At 35.9% G+C, this 19,822-nt stretch overlaps 1 protein-coding gene across 5 annotated transcripts in view; it reads right to left on the bottom strand.

Annotated features, from left to right (window-relative positions):
* Window positions 1-19,822, bottom strand: part of FAM114A1 (family with sequence similarity 114 member A1) — a 30,701-nt gene that overhangs the window by 6,374 nt on the left and 4,505 nt on the right. For all 5 annotated transcript variants that reach the window (XM_021533164.2, XM_021533166.2, XM_021533168.2 and 2 more), the window contains 8 exons: window positions 11,557-11,670; window positions 11,291-11,397; window positions 9,092-9,226; window positions 7,166-7,318; window positions 4,917-5,040; window positions 2,873-2,958; window positions 1,666-1,833; window positions 310-449 (listed from right to left, as the gene is read on the bottom strand). In XM_021533164.2, coding sequence (XP_021388839.2) covers window positions 310-449; window positions 1,666-1,833; window positions 2,873-2,958; window positions 4,917-5,040; window positions 7,166-7,318; window positions 9,092-9,226; window positions 11,291-11,397; window positions 11,557-11,670 — 1,027 coding nt within the window. The remainder of the gene's footprint in view (window positions 1-309; window positions 450-1,665; window positions 1,834-2,872; window positions 2,959-4,916; window positions 5,041-7,165; window positions 7,319-9,091; window positions 9,227-11,290; window positions 11,398-11,556; window positions 11,671-19,822) is intronic.

Raw genomic sequence — 19,822 nt, 5'->3', positions numbered from 1 at the left:
GCAGGCACAGTATCTTCTGCAGAGGGAAAAGGAAATGAAACTCAAGTTGGCATGCACATTTGTTTGCTGGAGCAGAAACAACTTTTAGCCTGTGTATAGGTCATGTTTTTGTAAACATACATATGTCAACCATGTCAAAAAATGACAAGCAGCCTATAGAACCTGATTTCATGAGAAAATATAGCACAAGGACCCCTAAAGCCAATGCTGTTTGTTGATCCATTAACTTACTGTGCCTTTAAGCTAAATGGAACTTCATGAGTTCTGTGCAAATGTCAAATGTTCATATATGAAGTATATAATACTCACTTTGTCAGTACTTTTGCTTGATCTTGAGCTGTTTTTTCTACTTCCTGCCCATGTAGAATTAATTCTGCTACTTTATGAAGCTGCTCAATACAACGAGCAGTTACCTCAGCCAGACTTTCAATGGACAGCATGTAGATTTCCTTAAATTTAAAATGGGAATAATATAATCAATAATAACAACTGCTAAATACATTTATAGATAAATACATATAAAAGAATTTCAAACATAGGAAACCTTCCTACCCCAACTGGAAATACTAACACATACATGGTGAAGTAAAATCAGCCATCCTCACAAACAATACTGGAAAAGTAAATATCCACAGACTATAAAATACAGACATTTTACTTGCTCTAAAAAATTAGTAAGATCAAGTCTACCATTTACTTGCCTGGGAACTAGGTCAGGCTCTTGGATTTTCTAACATACCACTTTTAAACCTCTTCCTAACAAACAGAAAGATACCTAAACTCTAAAATAAGTCATAATCATAATTATTTTCATATGGAGCCAAAAGTACTGAGTCATCCCTTAGCTGAATCTCTAGAGCACAAATAGATAACGTGCTAAATAAAAAATTGGCTTTTATCAAACAATTACAGAAATCTTTACATAGCACTGTGGGGTTACAGCTTTCACAAGCTGATGTCAGCTGGTAATCTGCAATCACATAAAAATCTGTAATATATAAAGTGTATAAATTCTGTCTCCTTCTTTAGACTTTTTTGTGGGGAAACATGACAGATAATTTCTAATTAGAAATAACAATCTCAACAAACATAGCAACCACATTTAATATTGCCATTAACTTGACAGGAAATATTCAATCATGATTAACCTTATCAGAACTGCCTAAATGAACACTTAGCCTTGAGAGCTTTCATAAAGAGAATGAACAATTGTTATTTGCCTAAACAAAATTTCTGTTTTGTCTATTTATGATTTAAATTGTTTAAGTAGTTTGAACATTTTCCCATGTATTGTCACTGAGAGAAGGAGATACTAAGAATAACTGAGATACAACTTTTTGTGCATGTAATATTTGACATTACAGCTCAGGATCCCTAACCTCACTGTGTGTTGAGTATACGCATGCATACACACAAAACCACAGATATAAAACAATAAAAAAAATGTGATAGAGAACCTGTTACTTTGATACTTACTAATGGAAACAGAATAACAGTAAGAATATTTATATAATTTAGTATTCAACTGGGTCTACAGTGAACAGTTGTGTATTATTATTTCTTACTACTTCCATTAATTTAAAAAATAATCATGACATATAAAGCCAACACACAAAGAAAGAATCTTATAATTTAATGAAACTTATCCTCCAAAAGTTATTTTACCTCCACAGTTTTGCTTTTGTCCACTTCTGTTTTATCACTCTCAATTTTATTGTCTTTTTGAGTCTTTTCTTCACCAGGTTCTTCAGGTTTTTCATTTAGCTCCTCCTCTATGTCTACTGGGGTGGACACACGGGCTTCTTCCAGCCATTCATGAGCTTTTTTTCTAGCCTGCCAAACAAAGAACCCAACCCCAAAGTTCAGTTTGAGAAGAGACTGTGAGATGACATTCCTGAATCAATAAATTTAATTACTTTCTCCTTATACTCAGAGGTCTGAATGTATCAAACCTCTGAGTGGCATTTAGTTAGGTGTACATTTAAGAAACTGTAGGAAGAAGCATTTTGGACTGCATAAAGATGGATCATCCAGGGATAATTCCTCTAAAGGTATAATATTCCTAACCAACATGTACAGCTGGTGTTAATTGCAAAGTAATATTTCAGCTTTATCATTCAAATGGATTTACACAGAAATTTTTCTTACACAGTTCCCCAAATAAGAAAATAAGAAGTGTGTATAAAAAAGAAAAAAAATTGGAGAGGTAAGACAGATGTATTAAATTCTTAAGGAAAAATAAATATAAAATCACTGTATCTTGAGCTGCTTTCCCTGACATGCAAATAGATCAAAGCTGAAAAGTCTTGATGCTTTATACAACTTCAGACAACTGCTATGCCTAGTAGGAAATTAATTATGTCTCTTTCTTATCATGAAATCAATTTAAAACACACTGAGACCTAAGCCTAAGCTAGTTATCCATAGTCTATCTATGTAGCTAGAGAGATAAACATTCATTTGAGCTTAAGACCAGCAGATGAATCAGCTTTAAAGCGACCTGATAGTACAAATGTGACTAGTTATGTGGCTAACTCCTAGACATCTCACTTTTAGAGCAGGAAAAAATATTCTTTACCTGACTTTTTCTCCCAGTATGTAAGATCAAATTTGCTGTTCTCATGAACCCTGTTCTGCTGAGACACTCCTGGTTCAAGCCTTCTAACACTGGAAAGGGCTTGTTCAACTGTACTGCCTTACTCATCTCACTTCTGTGAAAGCTTTTCTATATTCAGCACTTTAGTCCCAGTCTCCTGTACTTCCCTTTCTGATGTGTCTGAAGTGAACTGGATACTGCTCTGTGTCAGACTTCAGAACAAAGCCCTCCTTCTTTGCCCAAGAAACTGAAGGCAGCTCAGTAACAGATGCTAACCTTATTTAGCTTGTCAGGAGTAGCAGCAACATGCAATTCAAACAGCAGTTCTGTGAGCATGCTGACAAACTCTTCTCCTGTATCTGCTGCAAGAAATAACAAGACAGTTTTTGTTAGCATGTTACTGCTATAGTATTTTATATGGTTAAGTACATACACTGAAATAGTTTCACCAAGTATTCCAGCACTTGAAAAATAGTGACAGGGACACAAGAAAGGAATGTGTGGAGGTGTGCATGTATATGCACCAAAATTATAGATAACTGGGATATTCAATTGAATGTTCACTGTGGTTACTGCCTTATTTAGCCTCACGTATGAAATTTTTGGTGATAATAGCTTTCAAAATGTAGGTAAAGCCACTTTTTCAAATATTCTCCTCATTATTTCATAAACAACTGAAATGAAGCTGCAGTAAAAAATACATGGAAGGGCTGCATAATCAAAGTGAGAGGAAACATTAGAGAGAAGGGTATGTGTATGGCCTTCTGCTACTTGTACCAGAAAACAGTCATAGTTGTTTCTGCAGTCACAGGAGGAAGGAATGTGTTTCACTGACGAGTGGTTTGTTTTTGCAGGGGCAAATCTGCAGCACAATTTGGTTCAGTCCCTTTCATTAAAGCGCTCACTGCCTTGGTTGCAGCCCATTCAAAACCCCTGGTAAATGTTTCAAGGAGCAGGATAAGCAGTTGTGATTTACTAAAAAACCAGAACATCTGACCTTCAGAGAAAACACCACTTTGTGCAAGAAGCAGAGCTTCTCCTGGGAGCTGGTTTCAAAGCAAGGAACTAATTTCCACAGAAATTATGGAACAACAGACATCTAATGAATCCTCACTCCTAAGCAGGTAATACACTTTCTTGACTTCTATTTCGCACAACTCCATAGAGACATGGGGTTTAAACAGCAAGTAAAGTACAAAAATTTACCATACTAAGACTATGCTGAGTACTTGCTGTTGCCCTCAATGATAAACAATGAGTTCCCTGTGACAGGGATCAAGAAAGATGAGTAAGCACTGCCAGAAGGAGCAGTCTGAGAAGAAATTACTCTCCTGTTAGAACATGTGGATGTTAACAGAGTTTTGCTAACTTTTCTGAAGGCTAAAGAAATCTTATCTCACCATCTTGCAAAATGTAGGTTTTAGGGGCAAAGTACCCCTGAGAAGATCAAGAGGATGTGGAAGAAATATCCTTCTATGTTTCTTTGTTTCCAAAATACAACAATATGGCGCTTAATGGTATAAGCCAGTCTTCAGTCAGGTTAAGGGGACTTTTGCTGTTAGCTCTAAGAGGTTTGGTATGGATCTCACAGGCCTGGAGACATGAACCATGCTGCCTTTAAGCTGACTTCTTATCCTTCTGTTCCAACCTGTTTGGGGAACTGCTAGCATTTCTGACCTGTTTAAGACACCTATTTTGCCCCTAACCAAAGCACTCACTCATTTTATTGTAATTTTTGTGAGCTTGGCCCATTCTCTCCAGTGCTATGCTGTGTCACAGTTATGGAAATGCTTATGCTGCTCTAACTTCCTTCTCACACTCCACATGCCACATCTGGCCAAGCAAAACCTATAAAGTACCTTTGTTACTACGTTTCAGTCACTTCCATTCAAAAAAATTCTGGGTTCTTAAATTTCTTTATGATACTTGAATCTTTTCCCCCATCTAGCAAGAGGGGTGCAGAGTGAGGATGAAATTACTGAATATGAAATAATTTCTAAGTACTTCAAAACTTTCAGATTATACAATTTCTGTAAAAAAAGCTCAGTTATTAAAAAGTTATTATTTTCCATTTTTGCTTTCACTGATGATACAGCAAAAAAAATTTTAGTATTTATTAATGTTTGATCTTCCATATCTCACACTTCAGTTACAATATAAATTCAAAATTAAGCACTAATCAGCTTCCAGAACTTTTAGAGTTAATTTTAGTAACTACCTTATGAAGACTATTAGAATATCAGAAATTACAGTTTGGACCGAATTTTTAAAAATTACTAGATGAAGTACCAATTATTTAAGTCTCTGTATTTCTAATTACCTTTTTGAGCCTGCAACATTTCATCATCTAATTCCTTTGGAACAAAGATCTCTTTTATAGCAATTAAATCATTTTTCACAGTCTCCAATTGTTCTCCATCAAGTGTTGCTAAATGTGACTGAACCTGTAAAAGAAAGGACAGTATTACTAAATGCTAATTTAGAGCCTGAATCCAAAATAGACTAAGAAATGGAAACTTGCATTAAGTTCAAATCTTGTCTCTAACTCCCCAGCTTAGACATATTTTTAGATCTTGTCAACAGAATTTGTTGAGTATCACAAAAATTACAGTAGCCTTGCAGATCATCAAGTCCCTTCCTTCCTCCAACTTTTGAACTATAAATCCATGGTTTAACTGCACACTGTAATAGGCATCTTGGGATTGCTTGGATGAAGACAGCAGGAAAAAAAGAGCACAGGCATAATAGCTAGTCTGAGCACTCATGGGAAGAGCTGGAAAAGGTTGCCTTCAAAATGCAGCCAAAATTATTGACAGTCTACCTGTTCTGAGGAATGCATTGGCAGGTCTTTGCATATCTCAGCTATCTCCTAGTCCCTGCATATCTAATAAGATGGCACACCCAAGAGGGATGGAAACAGATTCTTTGAATCATTGTACTGCATATATATGGTGTCAAGTCTGTGAGCAGAGCACTCCTTCTGCCTATGGAAGCAAAAAGAAACGCCCTTCCTCCCCTTGGTACAAAATTTTACCTTTATGTTTGTTTCAAGGGGCTTTTTTAAAGCTTGCTTGACAGATGTACACTCTACCTCAGTGCAAGGCTGGACTCAGCTGTTACTTTCTTATTGGTGTGTCCTGAGTCCAGCTCCTGTGCTCAGGATTAAACCCAAGATAAAGCTGTGGCACTCGACTCAGGTTGTGAAGGACTACATAAGGCTTTTTTCCTCCCTTTCTATAGCACTACCCATTTCAAGGGAACTTCTTTTAATGGAAACTTAAAATAAAAGCCTAAACATACATGTCTTCAGCGCCTCTTGCACTCCTCCTGTGGCTTTTGGGCTGTTAGAAATACTCTTTCTGTATTCTGTGTCTGTGTGCATCTCTGCATGGTAAGTGGAACATTTATCTGAGTTGTTGAGACTTGTTGACCCACACAGTCGCCATCAATTCTGCTGGACTGAGTAGGACTATGTATGTGTCCAGGACATAAATGAAGTGCATCAGAAACCTCATGGTAACAACCTGCACATATCTGGCTTACCATGTGATATTTCACAGTAAAATAAAAATATTGTTGACACATGCAATTAACCCGAACTTGTTTTCTATCTGTCCCTTTCCTAAATAGTGGGCGGGGGGGGAGGCTTTTGGCCATTTTTTGTTTTGTTTTTTGTTCCAAAAGCAGACCCTTGAACCTTACATGTGTGGTTTGAACATGATAGTTTTTCATCTAGATAATAACAAAAAATAAAAACAACACTGACAGTATGCACCTAACTGTTATTAACATAAGACTATTTTATTTGCGAGAGCAAATAAAATATTTTAAAATATAAGTTGGTTATATTTTATTAAGAAGTACCCCACAGGGCAAAGAATGCTAATTACAATAACAAACAAAAAGAAAACTTGTTTTTAAGAAATTTATTTAGAAAACTGTTTCAGTACAAAAATATCACTGCTGGGAATCTACAAAATTCTGTTAGGCCACTGTCAGTGATCTACTAATGTACTAGCAGAGCAAATAAATTGAGAGTTGAAATTGAAATACATATTTATCAGATAAGTCTTACTGACATTACCATCTTCAGAGAGACATTTGTCTGCTTCCAGTAATAAAATCTCGGTGCAGTTCTATGTAACTTTAAAAACTAACACAATAAGAAGTGAATAAGTAATCTGGAACTAATTTTAATTCACCAGCCTCCCTGTGTAGTAGGTCTGGAATTCCTGAATTTAAGTATGTGTACCTGATTTCAACCTCACTGCAAATTCTGCAAGGAATTTCAAAACATCTGCAGTGTCACAAGCTGTGTATAGCACATTACTTATGGTCTTAACAAGAACACCTGCCAGTTATGAAGTTTGTTTTGAGTTAATCTTGTAGTTACATTTTAGATGTATTGAGTTCCTAAAACCCAGGGCTAGCCCATAGGATCAATTTGGCTTTCTCTGAACTTGATGGAAAACTTACTGTTCATTCTATGCACATCTGCAGAATAAAATTAATGTAAAGATAATTTTTTTTTTACCAACCATATTGATTTATGCTGTCTGCATACTGTACCTGAGCTTCACTTTCATTTGACAGGATTTCCAGAGCTTCAAGATGAGACAAACCTTGGAATTCATCAAAAAGTAGTCCATAATGAGCTGTTCTTCCAACTGTAACTTGCTGGGCCCGCCTCTGTTTCTCTTTTTCTTTGGCTTCTCTCAACAGCTGCAAATATGTACATTATTCTATGTTTTATTGATAATACTGTAAGTGTGACAGATTTTATTACTATCTCCTTCTGTGTGTCTAGAAGTAGTAATAAAATTTGGCACTATATCACACCTGCAGAACTAAAATTTTAGAGGTGAAATAGCTAGCTTATTTTTTGATAATTTTCTCTGATAAAATATTTATATAGTATTCTAAACAGGGTTTTCCCAATGGTAATTGCTAACCAACTGTCTTTAAAATACAATGAAAAAAAAAAAGCCTTGCTTACATTTGCAAAAGCAATGTCAGCTACAGATACCATATAATAAATTTCCCCACCTGTTATAATGAACTATTTCATGTGTGGCCTTAAAGAGCCATCCAATTCTTTCTACAGATCACAAAATGGGAAGAGTATTATTTTTCAGGACCTATCCACTAACTTGCATAAATAATGCACCTACATAAATGTTTTCTATAAAATATTTTTAGCAAATACTAAAGTCAGTTTCATGTGACAGCGGGACTGGCAAAAGAGATTGATGGCTTATACCAAAGGTGGGGCAGAGCTATCCTCTATATACTTGAGTATATTTTGGTGGGCTTTAAATTCTCTTCTATTAGTGTATAAGAAGGATAGAATAGGATAGCATAGGATATCAAATAGAATCTTCTCCTCCTTGCTTGTATTCCTGGACAAAGTGGCCTCTTGTGAATTTCCTACAGTAAAGGTGGCAAATACATCTGAACTACGTTAGGTCACATACAAGTCTCTGAACTCAGGTGAACTCCCACCACTTATGTTATTCCACTGTTCAAAATTCCAACAATATTGTCTTCAGTGATTAATTTAATACAAAAGACTTAAAATTTACACTACAGTACATTTCTCCTCTGAAGTCTCCATCTTCAAAAGTTAACTCACAAAGTTTTCTGAACAAATCACTGAAAAGTGATAGTGCAGCCCCTGAGAATTGATTTATGCTGCATTCTGCCTCAGATTCTATGTGCAAATCTATGCATGTTGTTAAAAGAGACATTCTCAAAAGCTCATTTTAACTCTGTGGGCTCAACAAGAGTTAATTGCTTTTGATCTACTACAACAGTAAAAGTCTGTTAACTCTTCCAGTGATGAATACTAAAGATGAAACATCTCATTAAAAGAAAAATACCTCACTCTTCTCTACAGGGAGCTAAACATGCAGTAAATACAGTTTCTTTTCAATGTCTATTGTTTATCATCCTTTCAGTGTCTGAAGAACTAAATTAATTTTGTACTGACAGCATTTATATGTCTGCTTTTAGCACATCTCTGAGCTTTAAAACATATCAGTAACAACGGTGTAAGGATACCATTAAGTTAGATGGACATTAAGATACAAATTTTTACAGGTTTAATTCCTAATGAAACGTATGTCATATTCCAGTATTACTTATTTCCAAGGAAAACAGTCTAGTAATGTTTATGCTGGAAGATATCTATCTACAACTGTTACCAAAACATGAACAATTTGATTTTGCCTCCAGAGTGTAATGATTTATCACCGCATATACCATCTTATTTAAATCAGCAATTGCATATATGATTATGCAGAAAAGATGATTTTACATTATCTTTTGTGGTTCTATGAAAAAAAATAAAGTATAGCAACTGTAAAGCTTAATATTTATTTCCATAAGCCCAGCCAGCATCTATTGCAACAAATAAAGTGTCTCCCTGAGGCATGTGAAATTCTGGAAAAAGAATCTGAAATTGCATTGACAGAATAGTATTTAAATATATCCAACCTGAGATAGGGAGACTGTTCTTGCCATCAGTGTTTTGGTTCTCTTAAATCCAGGATCGCTTTCTGCAAGGACATTCATGGTTGTCTTCCCAATAAATTCCAAAGCATCTAAGCCTCCAGATAATACACTTTTCCCCTGTATAAAATAATGCAATATGTTATTTTCTTCCCAGTTTAGGCTAATATGAACTTTAAAGAGGAGTGCTTTTGTAGACACTGTCTTTGAACATTCAGGTCCCTAAATTTCCTATACTTGATGCATTTACTTTGTTCTGAATACCTTTTCTGACAGAAAAAAAAAGCTCTATACAAATATTTCTAATTAATGGAACTACTTACACCAGAGGAAATGTAACAATTGTTGTAAATTAAAAATAATAATTGAAAAAAATATATCGTAAAAAGGCTGGAGCACATCTCCTGTGAAAACAGTCTGAGAAAATTGGAGCTGTTCAGCCTGGAGAAGAGAATGCTCTGAGGAGACCTTCCAGCAGCCTTCCAGTACCTACATGGAGCCTGTGGGAAGGCTTGAGAGGGACACTTTGCAAGAGGAAGCTGTGCTTGGACAAAAGGGAATGGCTTTACTTTGAAAGAGTATAGATTTAGACTGGATATCAGGAAGAAACTCTTCACTATGGGGATGGTGAAGCACTGGAATAAGTTGCCCAAAGAGGTGGTGGATGCCCCACCCCTGGAAGTATTAAAGGCCAGGCTGGATCAGGCTTTGAATAACCTGGAAGGTTGTCCATGCCCAAAGCAGGGGCATAGTACTAGATGATCTTTAATTTCCCTTCCAATCCTAATTATTCTGTGTCCCTGTCATTCTATGAATACCACTTTAATTTCAACCAATGGCATCTGGTTTGTAGGAACTTGCTTTAGACATGAATAACATGGACCCAAGACCATAATGAACACAAGACTGCCTTACTGGATTTTTAAAATTTTAATACTTATGAGGACTCTGGAACTGTCCATTTAAATACATGTATTTTTCTGTGTCTTCATATTTTTTATGTACACTGAAGAAGTTTCACTGGCTAAAGGTTTCCATTTCAATCTGGATTATATGTGTGTCAGATACTCAAATGCTGATGTAACCTGATATATAATGGAAAACACTTGCAAAGTCTCAAGTGGTATTACAGGTGACTTACTGAGACCTTAAGTGATTCTTTTTGTGTCACATTTGTCACTGTGGTATAGCAGCCTCTCCAGGCTGCCTACAAGCACATTTCTCTTATTTGCAAATCTTGTATAATGCTCAAGTAATCTTACTGGTGGCCAGCTCTCACAAGCCATATGATGCTCCAGGTACTGTAGAAACTATGTTAGGAATAATTTATAGGAATCTACTTCTGTTCCCAAAATCTTTGATATAAGAGTGATGAGGCAGTCAGAGCAAACTGGATATACAATAAAAAAGAACTGCCATTTCATAAAACTTGCCCAGTGGGGAATTAATCTACTATGCTTTTACAGCCAGTGTTTAAAGTCTTTTTAATTTCAAATGAAACATCATACTTAAAGGTGTAAAAAAAGTTGGGGAAAAAGATGATGCAAAACTTTATTTGGAAACAGTATGGTACAGGATTTTGCAAAATCTCTTTCTTCTCAAAAAAAGAGAAAAGGGTGAAGTTCAATACACAAAACATAAGGACGATAGGAAAGAACTCGTGAGCAAAAGATTTTGCCTCACTAAGTTTGCAATCAGACCCCCTTCTGGAAAGGCTAATATGAAATGAGAGACTAGATAAAGAAGTGAAGGTAAAGGACAGGAACTAAAAATAGAGAGCTTAGTAAAAGCCTTAAAATAAGGAAATGGAGTATTTTCTTATGTTATCTGCCTTCAAAATTGGTAACAAGTCCTATCACACTTTCTCTGGAAGGACTTAACTGTAAAAATAAAAAATCAGATGATGGTACAATTATGAAAAATATTTTCCAAGAATTTGCAGAATTCCACATAGTTTTGGAGAAGACCATATTTTTTCACTAAAACTGGTGAAAACATAGTAATTGAGTTAGTTCTGTTTGACTTTTTTTTTAATTAGGCAGCTTAATTTTAAAGTTATTTTGCCATAGAAAAGACTCTAAAGAAACTTAAAAAAGAACTTTTACAAAGACCTGTAACTTAAAAAAAGTGACCTAAAAATAATGAAAAATAACTACAGCAGAGAGACCAGCTAAAATGACTCACTGTGTTTTGTACAGCACTAGTGATAGCTGACAGCATGCCACGAGATCCAGATGAAGGAGAAGAAGGAATATTCTCAGAAGAGCTTTGGGCCAGAGAATCTTCTGCTTCTAACAAAAGAAAACAAGCAGGTTACAGCCTAACTTCAACCCTGCAAGTCAAAAATTACAGAAAACTGGTTTCTGTGACCAAAATCTTAAAATTTTGTAAATGGAACTAATTTGGCAGGGTCAAAGAGTTTTATCCAATTTAAGTGGACTTGAACTTACGAGTAACTGGTGTTTCAGCTGCAGGAGGCTCTGCTGTTTCCAGAGATGCTGAACTTCCACTATGAATTCTAAGGGTAGTTCCCGCTTTTTCCTTTACTGCTGTTATCCCATGACCTGTAGCAGAGGCATATTTTGGAATATATTATTTGAAAACTTATTACTCACAGTGCATAGTATTCTTATACTTCATGAATTATGACAAAATATCTATTAAACACCTCAATTGCTTAATTTTCTCTAGGTTAATAATTCACTTCTACTACATTCATATTAACTGAATATAAATTATAAAGCTAAAATATAACACAAATTATGCTGGATCTGAAAAGTAAAAGTTATTTCAGTGGTACATGTGAGTTTAGTTCCCTGCTTTTCAAAATGCTAAATATTCTATTGCAGTCAGTTTAAACGGAGATTGACAGTCCTCCTAAGGTCATAGGGTATGACCTCACATAGTTTTCAGTATTCTAGAACAATTAACCCAAAGTTATTGTGTATGACTACAGGACTCAGGCAAGGAATTTGTTCTTCAGTCCTCTGCATAGGTTCTGTGTTTTTAGGAATACTGACTCCAGCCCTCAAAGTTATTTCAGGATTTAAGCTCCTTTAAATTTCTCATTTGAAGTAAAATTCTGAAGTGTCTCTCCCCAAAGCTATTTAAATACACTTTGTAAAGTCTGCTGATGTTAAATGACATAGACAGAAGTATTGCTCCAGTGGCAGGTGATCTCCTACAGAGATTTTACTACCGTTACATTATTCATATACCGTGACTCCTTAGCCCTCTATTAAAATGGTCTACTTTAAAATAAAGTATATATGTTGTTACCATTTCTATCTGAATATTTTTGACAGAACAGGATTGCCTTGCTGGTTTTCTACATAGAGTTTATTTACACTAGCAGATCACAGGGACTGGTAATAGCCCACTATAGGACTGGGTAGACTGGTTGGTAGCCAGACAAAGGGAGGCAATATCTTCCTAAACTGCATCAACTGTAGTTGAAAAATGCTGCCCTTAAAAAAAGACTACTCTACTCTTGTCTGCCTATTTTGCTTCTGGATATGTGCACAAGTATGTCCATGATAACTTCTCTTGCTACAAGCAATCCACTTGTTAATCTTCCTTAGCTGGAAATTTCTGTGTATCAGCTGAGATGCAAGAGGTAAACAATAAACAACAAACCAGGTGAGTAATATTTCTTTCCAACATAAAATTAAATAGCCTCAGTGACAGGGTCTGATTTTTAACTTGTATTGATTTTTATCTTGTATTGATTTTTATCTTGCACTGTTAGTGCATCTTGCATGAAACTGATAACTTCTAGCAGTAGGACAATCCAGAGTGCTTCAAGTATCTGCCTAACAACTTATGAGAAATGTGAATGAAAATTACATACTTCTTTGATTAAACTGAAGTGTAAATAGATAAATCATTTCAGAAAAGGCATCAATACAGATGGTCAGGCAGATATCAAGACATATAAGGTGCAAAGGTATGCATAACGATTCATTAAGTGTTGTCCACAATTTCCCTACAACTATGTGCATTCTGTTAGAGAAATTCAAAGCATCTTTTCTGAATTACATTAATTACAGCAAAATTACCTATCACTTATCAGTGCTCTACAGGATTCTGAATAAACATATAGATCTATGTGTGTGTGTGTAGTCACACAAATATGCTTTTGAATATCTGATTCAAGAAAGATGTACCAAATCTAGTTGGAGTAGGAAAAGGGAGATCTTGAATTTATGAATATTTATTAATATATCTATATTTATGAATAAAGATACTCTAGAAAACATATGTGAAGCAGCACCTCTGAAAGATCACATAGAAGAAAACTGCAGTATCTGGAGGTAAACATATAGAACAGATATGCCCTATGGAACAGACCTGCAGAGACAAGGAATTTCATAGGCTGCACAAGGTCCCAATGTTTTACACTGTAACAGCCTAGGCAGATAAATGCTTTTCCCTGTCTAAAGAAAATATGACCTTTATCTATTTTGTCTCGTGTCTTACTAAAAACAGTAGTGCATCCAACTGTGCAGGTCATACCAGGTTATGCACCACAATGTCCAAGTCATCATTGGATAATTTCCTGACTTTTGCAAAGTCTGTTCCAATGCAGATACTGAAGAGCAATGTACTGCATGGTCTAATCCCAATCTCTCACATATTCTAATGAACTCAATGAAAATATTAGCATGGATAGATTCTGGACTCATTTATTTAATCCTCATATTGCTGGGACTCAGATCACTATTAACTGTGCTTTTACACTAATATAATAGATACTGCATGTCCTTTCCATTGCTTCTGCTCACAACTTTTTAAATGAGCAAGAATTTAATTCTTTTAATTGACTTAATCAATTTGACTTGGTAACAAAATACTATGGTCCTGTAGTCATATAAAAAATCCTATAAATATTGAGCAAAAATTTGAATTGTCTGCAAAAGTTACACATTTTCAGATCAATTTCCCACTTTTTTCCTGTTATTATTTTATAGCCCTGAATTGGTTCCCATAGTTTGGCAGCCAAGCTAACACATTTAAGAGGAAAAAGAACACAGTTGCTGTATTGATATTTACTGACCTACAAAAGGCAGCATTTTTGGGTCTGTGGTTATATGCACTAGAATAATAAGAAAATACTCCAGGTCAGCTAGGGGTGGCTTTGTTGAACTAAGCTATGTGGCATGTACATTTGACTGCAGCAGAAAAACCAGATGAGATCAGAAGACCACAACTGAAGCAACCATTAGATACACATATGTGCACAAACAGGGTAGAAATGCCTGTTGCCTTGGAAATGAAAATGATTATTTGTAATTTCAAAAGGCACAGAAATAAAGGAGGTCATGGAAGAGAAGCCTTCTATTTAAAGATGCATTCATCTTGTAACACTGGGTGTGCTAACACAACTGAGCTGACACCTCTGTCATCTCCGTTTACTCTTCTGTAATAGCAGACAGAAGAGCTATGCAATGGGCAATGTTATCTGTTAGCTTTTGGAAGAAAGCTTTCTTTTTCCCTCTGTGTTGTCACTTTTGTTTCTCTTCCTTCAATGATTCCTTGCCTTTCTATTGGCTCGCAATTTCCACAGAATATTATTGTTCATGTTCCTAGCTGGGATCTTTCATTTGAAAAGAAAGGTTTTGCTAACACTGCCTAACAACATGACCTGCCTTTTGGTTTGCCTTATCTGTCCAAGGCCAGATTACAGCACTCACAGCTTTAGTCAGATACATCCAACTTCACTGCAAGCTGTCTTATCATCCCCCAGCTTAGTAGTTTTGGATTCTCTGCAGAGCTGAGAGAAGCAAACAGATACCTCTGGAGGGCAGTTCACTATGTCTGAAACCAAAACCACTCTGTATAGGAATCACTGATCCCTTGTCCATCTTAGTACTCACGGGAAACTGGACTCTCTGATTCAGTGGTACACATGGGGAGGAGTAGGAGTTTGAGATTTTGTCCCTGGCTACCACACCCCCTTTGTAACCTGTGTCCTATCATGGGAGCATATCTAATGAAGAACTGATCAAAATTTAGTCTAGAAACATGAATGAAGCCTCACTGAGCTCAAGCTAAAGATGAAGACATAGGCCTTAAATGAGCATCTTTCACCAGATGAGAAACTGAGGAACCTGAAACTGGCTGGAAAAGAATCACTCTACAACATGAAGTATAGAGATGTGGACAATCCAGCCATGCTCCTATTTTGTACACTAAAAAGTGAGACCCCATTGTGCTCCCTTTTATGCTATGCTATTGGCACTCCAAGCCTTCACAAAATTTCTCTTCCTTGCAGTTAAAACAAAAAAAAAACAGGCTACATTATTGTAATACTGCTGCTATCTTGCCTATAAATCAGGTATCACACCAATTAATCTAGTAAATGAGAGTAAATTCAGATCTCCCTACTGCAAGCATGAGAAGTTTCAATAATAGCAATAAGCATAAAGGGTGTTACGCCATTTTATTGGTTATCAGTTTCTTCTAGACTGTAAACTATGTTAAAAGACATAAAGAAAGCAAAAGAGACTGCCAACCCAAAATGCATGCACATTTCCCTTCGTCTGTTACTTCCATTCAGCATCCTTAAAAAGGAGTAAGTGTAAAGGGCTTTGCTTTGCTGCTACAGCAGCCAAAAAAGTGTTATTTACAAAACAGTTGTGACCACCATGTGATTCCAACCCAAAGTAGTTTTCCCTTAATCAACAAATTTATGAAATTTTAAAAAAAGGCTGAGGAGATTAACTATCCTCTTTATGATCCCATAAAGTACAAGCATAACTAAAGTACAAGGATAACACACAGCATTCTTTTTTTAATATTGTACTTTATTTTGCAATAGGGCAACAGCATCTATAGAGAATAGAAAAGACATTTGCAATGTTTGAATACTTTAGTTTCACATTATCTGCAGCATTGCCATTTCTGTTCCAAAAAGAAGTCAAGCTATGTAATGCTGATCATTACACATACCCATGCATAATAATATCCAAGCTCATGAACACAGTGGCTTCTAAAGTGACATTCCATTCTGTCATACTGACAAAAGTGCTTTTCAGCATACTAGGGAGAAGTATGGGTGTCTGATATTTTCATGTGCCATTCTCATAGTTGAAGAATTAGATGAGCATATACACAAGAACAAAATTATCAAGATAGCAGAACATTAATTACAAACAATACATTAAAAAGACACATTATACAGCCTTATAGTATGAATTTCAGGGATCATGTGGATCAAACAGCTGGGTTAATTTTTTATGGCTTTTACTGTGTGAATGGATTGACAGGGGCTAGGCTTAGCAATGGCCCTAAAGGTACAACACTTTAAACTTACACAGAGTGAAGCATCTGTATACAGCATGACAGGGAATAGACTTTTCTTGGAAATGCAGCTCATTGAGCACTGTAACTTCAGCACCCTAGAATATCATACCTCATTCTAAACACCACAGCATATGAAAGGCAAGGCTTGCAGAAGGTAGCCACTTTCATTAAGCTAGCAGATAGATTAGTTGGAAGAAAAACCAAAGACCTAAGCCTTAAAGCATAGAAGATGTTTTAAAACTGCAAGTGACAAGCTGCCAGTACAAACCGAAAATATATTTTGCCTCGTATAAGCCCTGGGGATAAAGAGTTTGCTGTTACAGCTAAACTAACCTAATGGCTTCTTGGTGCAGTTATGGGAGGTTCTACTCCTCCCCCTGTTCCACACTTGTCCCTTCTGCTTGCCCTGAAACTGGTCTCAAAGAGTCGGTTCAAGGAACTGAAGAGGCAGAAAATGGATTTTTCTTTCCTCTAGAGTTATTCTGATGTCAGTTTTGCTTCCTAAACTGGATTGGAGGGAACTCAGAGGAAAATGAATGCTGGTACAGGGAGAAGGAAGAAACATGCAAAGAAAAGACAGATGAGGGACTACATGTTTCAGTGGCTACTACCCATTAATTGATTTAGCTGCAATAGTCATGCACTTGAGCAGGATAGCTTTATCAACATTGTCGAAAGACTGCATTGTGTAATGGCTGATTTACTAAAAAACATACCCGAAAAGAAAAACACTAAAATGGTGATAATTAGTACAAGTTGTTCCTCCATATCACAGTGAGCCTTCTCCCATCTCATCATTCCAGCAACTATTTCAGTGATTCTGCTCCATTGTGGTTCCACAATGGAGCAGAAGAAGGAACCAACTTTATTGCATGTTTTGAAGACGAAAGAAATCTCTTCACCTCATTGATGGAGTTGATTCAATAGTTTGTTTAGTGTGACATCTAGTGTCAAGACCCCAAACATGGTTCAGGCAGTGACTGAAACAAATCCAAAGGCATTACTGATTCTGTTGTGTAGAGGAGTATCACATATGCCTTGTTGTGGGACTTTGATCTAAATAATGTCGAAATCAGTTCAAATACAACAGATACTTTCTTTGGAATAAAAAACTATCACTAAAACAGTCCTTGGCTGTATGTGCAGAGTTAAAGGACGATGAGATACAAATTATATGGAAACCGAATTATTATTGGGAACTCAAATCACCTGTCCTGAATTATAGCCATACATTAAAAATGTTCATATGTTTGTGAATTCTCTATCAGCGTCTGAAGGATAATGAAACTGAGATGATTGGAACAACATTTTAACTCATTCTTAAATAGGTAGGAATGCAAGAAAAATTAATTACAGTAAAAAGAATTATTCACTGGAAAAACCTACCCAGAGATACAGTAGAATCTCCATTACTGGAGATTTTCAAGATGTGAAGGGACAACATGCTAGATAATTTCATCTAGATGCATAAAGCTTTTCCCACAAAACCACTGACTAGATAACTTTTCAAGGTACCATCCAACCCTGGCTGGTCTATGATATTCTTTGTTAAAAGCAGAATGTATTTGTTTAGGCTTTTAAACGTTATTTAGTCCACCTCCAACTGCTTGTGCTATTTTTACAAAGTACAATTTTGAAGAAAAATATAAGGAATAGTAAATATTGGTCATATTTCACCAGATAAGCAACTGTGCTGTACAACATGATGACAGAACACAAAAATCACAGACTGAAGGTGTTGCTACTAACTCAACTCCAAGAAGACAGTTTTACTTACAGCATTTGCTACACTGAAGGAATAGCAGCTTTACAATGGACTGGTCCATAGCAAAACTATTTTCTGGTGTGGAATAGGAGATGAAGTGTTGGTTGATCTGATCAGATGTTAAATGGAGTAACTTGAAGGAGAATAATAAATATATAATAATAATAAATCTTGTAGAAATTCTCTAGCTTTAATTTTTTTCCATAAATCTCACGAAGGAATTATCATACTGAAGGAAATATGTGGTCTATACAGTACCATATCCTGTCCATGACAGTGAGAGACAGTAAATGCTTCAGAGGATCAAGCATGAATTTTTATAATAAACAACTAGGAAATAAGTCCTCTGTACCAGGAATATAAAATATTACCTGGTGCATTGATTTCCTGTAATAAATCTAAGACTAGCTATTTGGTCTTCCAAGTTACCTTGGGTTCACAAAACATGGAAGAACATAAATTTGATTTCTGCTTAATTCAAAGAAGGAAGTCTGTCTATGTGCAGATTCCAGGAAATAGGAAATCAGGGGAAACTGCTGCTTTATATACATCTGGGTTTAGGTGCTTTCCTAGTTGCTCTTGGTCACTGCGAGAACCCAAGTAGTAGATGGGTCTTCAGTGTGAAATAGTGCAACCATTCCAATGTTGAATTAAAATTATTCTAAAATTTTCATTTTCCTTTTCTGCATGTGGATGCTCTTTTTTCAAGGCAACTTGACTTGTTCCAGCTGTGTTCATTTTTAGACAATAATAATCCTAAAAATATTTATTAATGGTGATGAAAACAGACATCACACGACTGTATAAAGTCAGGCTGCCTACACAATAAAGTTGTTCCACACACCCGAAAAACCCATTCTGAATGTAACTAGAAATGTTAATTGTTGTTATCTGAAAGAAAATGTTATGTACTCCTGACTGTGGATGTTACTGAAAAAAAGAGGACAAGGAAACTTCCCTCCTCTGAGAAACAGTCAGAAACCATTTACTGTCCATTAAAACAGAGATAAGGAGGAGAATTATTTAGCCTTATATGGGATCATAAAACCAGTATCTCTATTAAACTTAGTTTTAGTAACTAGCAATTAATTTTAATTCCTAGGTTCATCTTTTGAAAGTGTTCTGTGGATCCTTTATGGGAACTGACTAGCTAACAGATTTTTTTGCTACAAAACATTTCTGGTTTGTGAGAAATTATTTTCCACTGGTAACTATATATTTCTATGATTCGCTTTTTGTCAGTGTGTCTTCAAAGAGCAATAATTAAGTTTTACCTAAAGTCTTCACAAGGACATTTTGTACTGACCTACAGTACAGGAGAGGGAGTACAGGGCCCGTGTTTTAATACATTGTTCTACTGTCTGAAAACTAGTGTGACAGTGTGAATATTTCACTGGGTGGGCAAAGAAAGCTGGAATGATTTACTATAAGTGAATTCATGTGTAGGCAGGAGTCAAACCTGGCATACAAAGCATTAACACGCATGAGCATGAATCTGGGTTGCTTTGACTTGAGAAACCATATGCCTTTGTCTGATAGAAATTGTATTGGATTATGGATCCTTTCTATGAAGAAGTCCCAGTCATGTAATTCATTAACTTAACAACAAACCTAGCACCTTGTCCACAATTTGAATAATTAGGAAG

Source organism: Lonchura striata, chromosome 4, assembly GCF_046129695.1.
Source record: "Lonchura striata isolate bLonStr1 chromosome 4, bLonStr1.mat, whole genome shotgun sequence".
In the NCBI taxonomy this organism is placed as follows: domain Eukaryota; kingdom Metazoa; phylum Chordata; class Aves; order Passeriformes; family Estrildidae; genus Lonchura; species Lonchura striata.
This window is presented reverse-complemented; position numbering and strand designations above follow the sequence as displayed.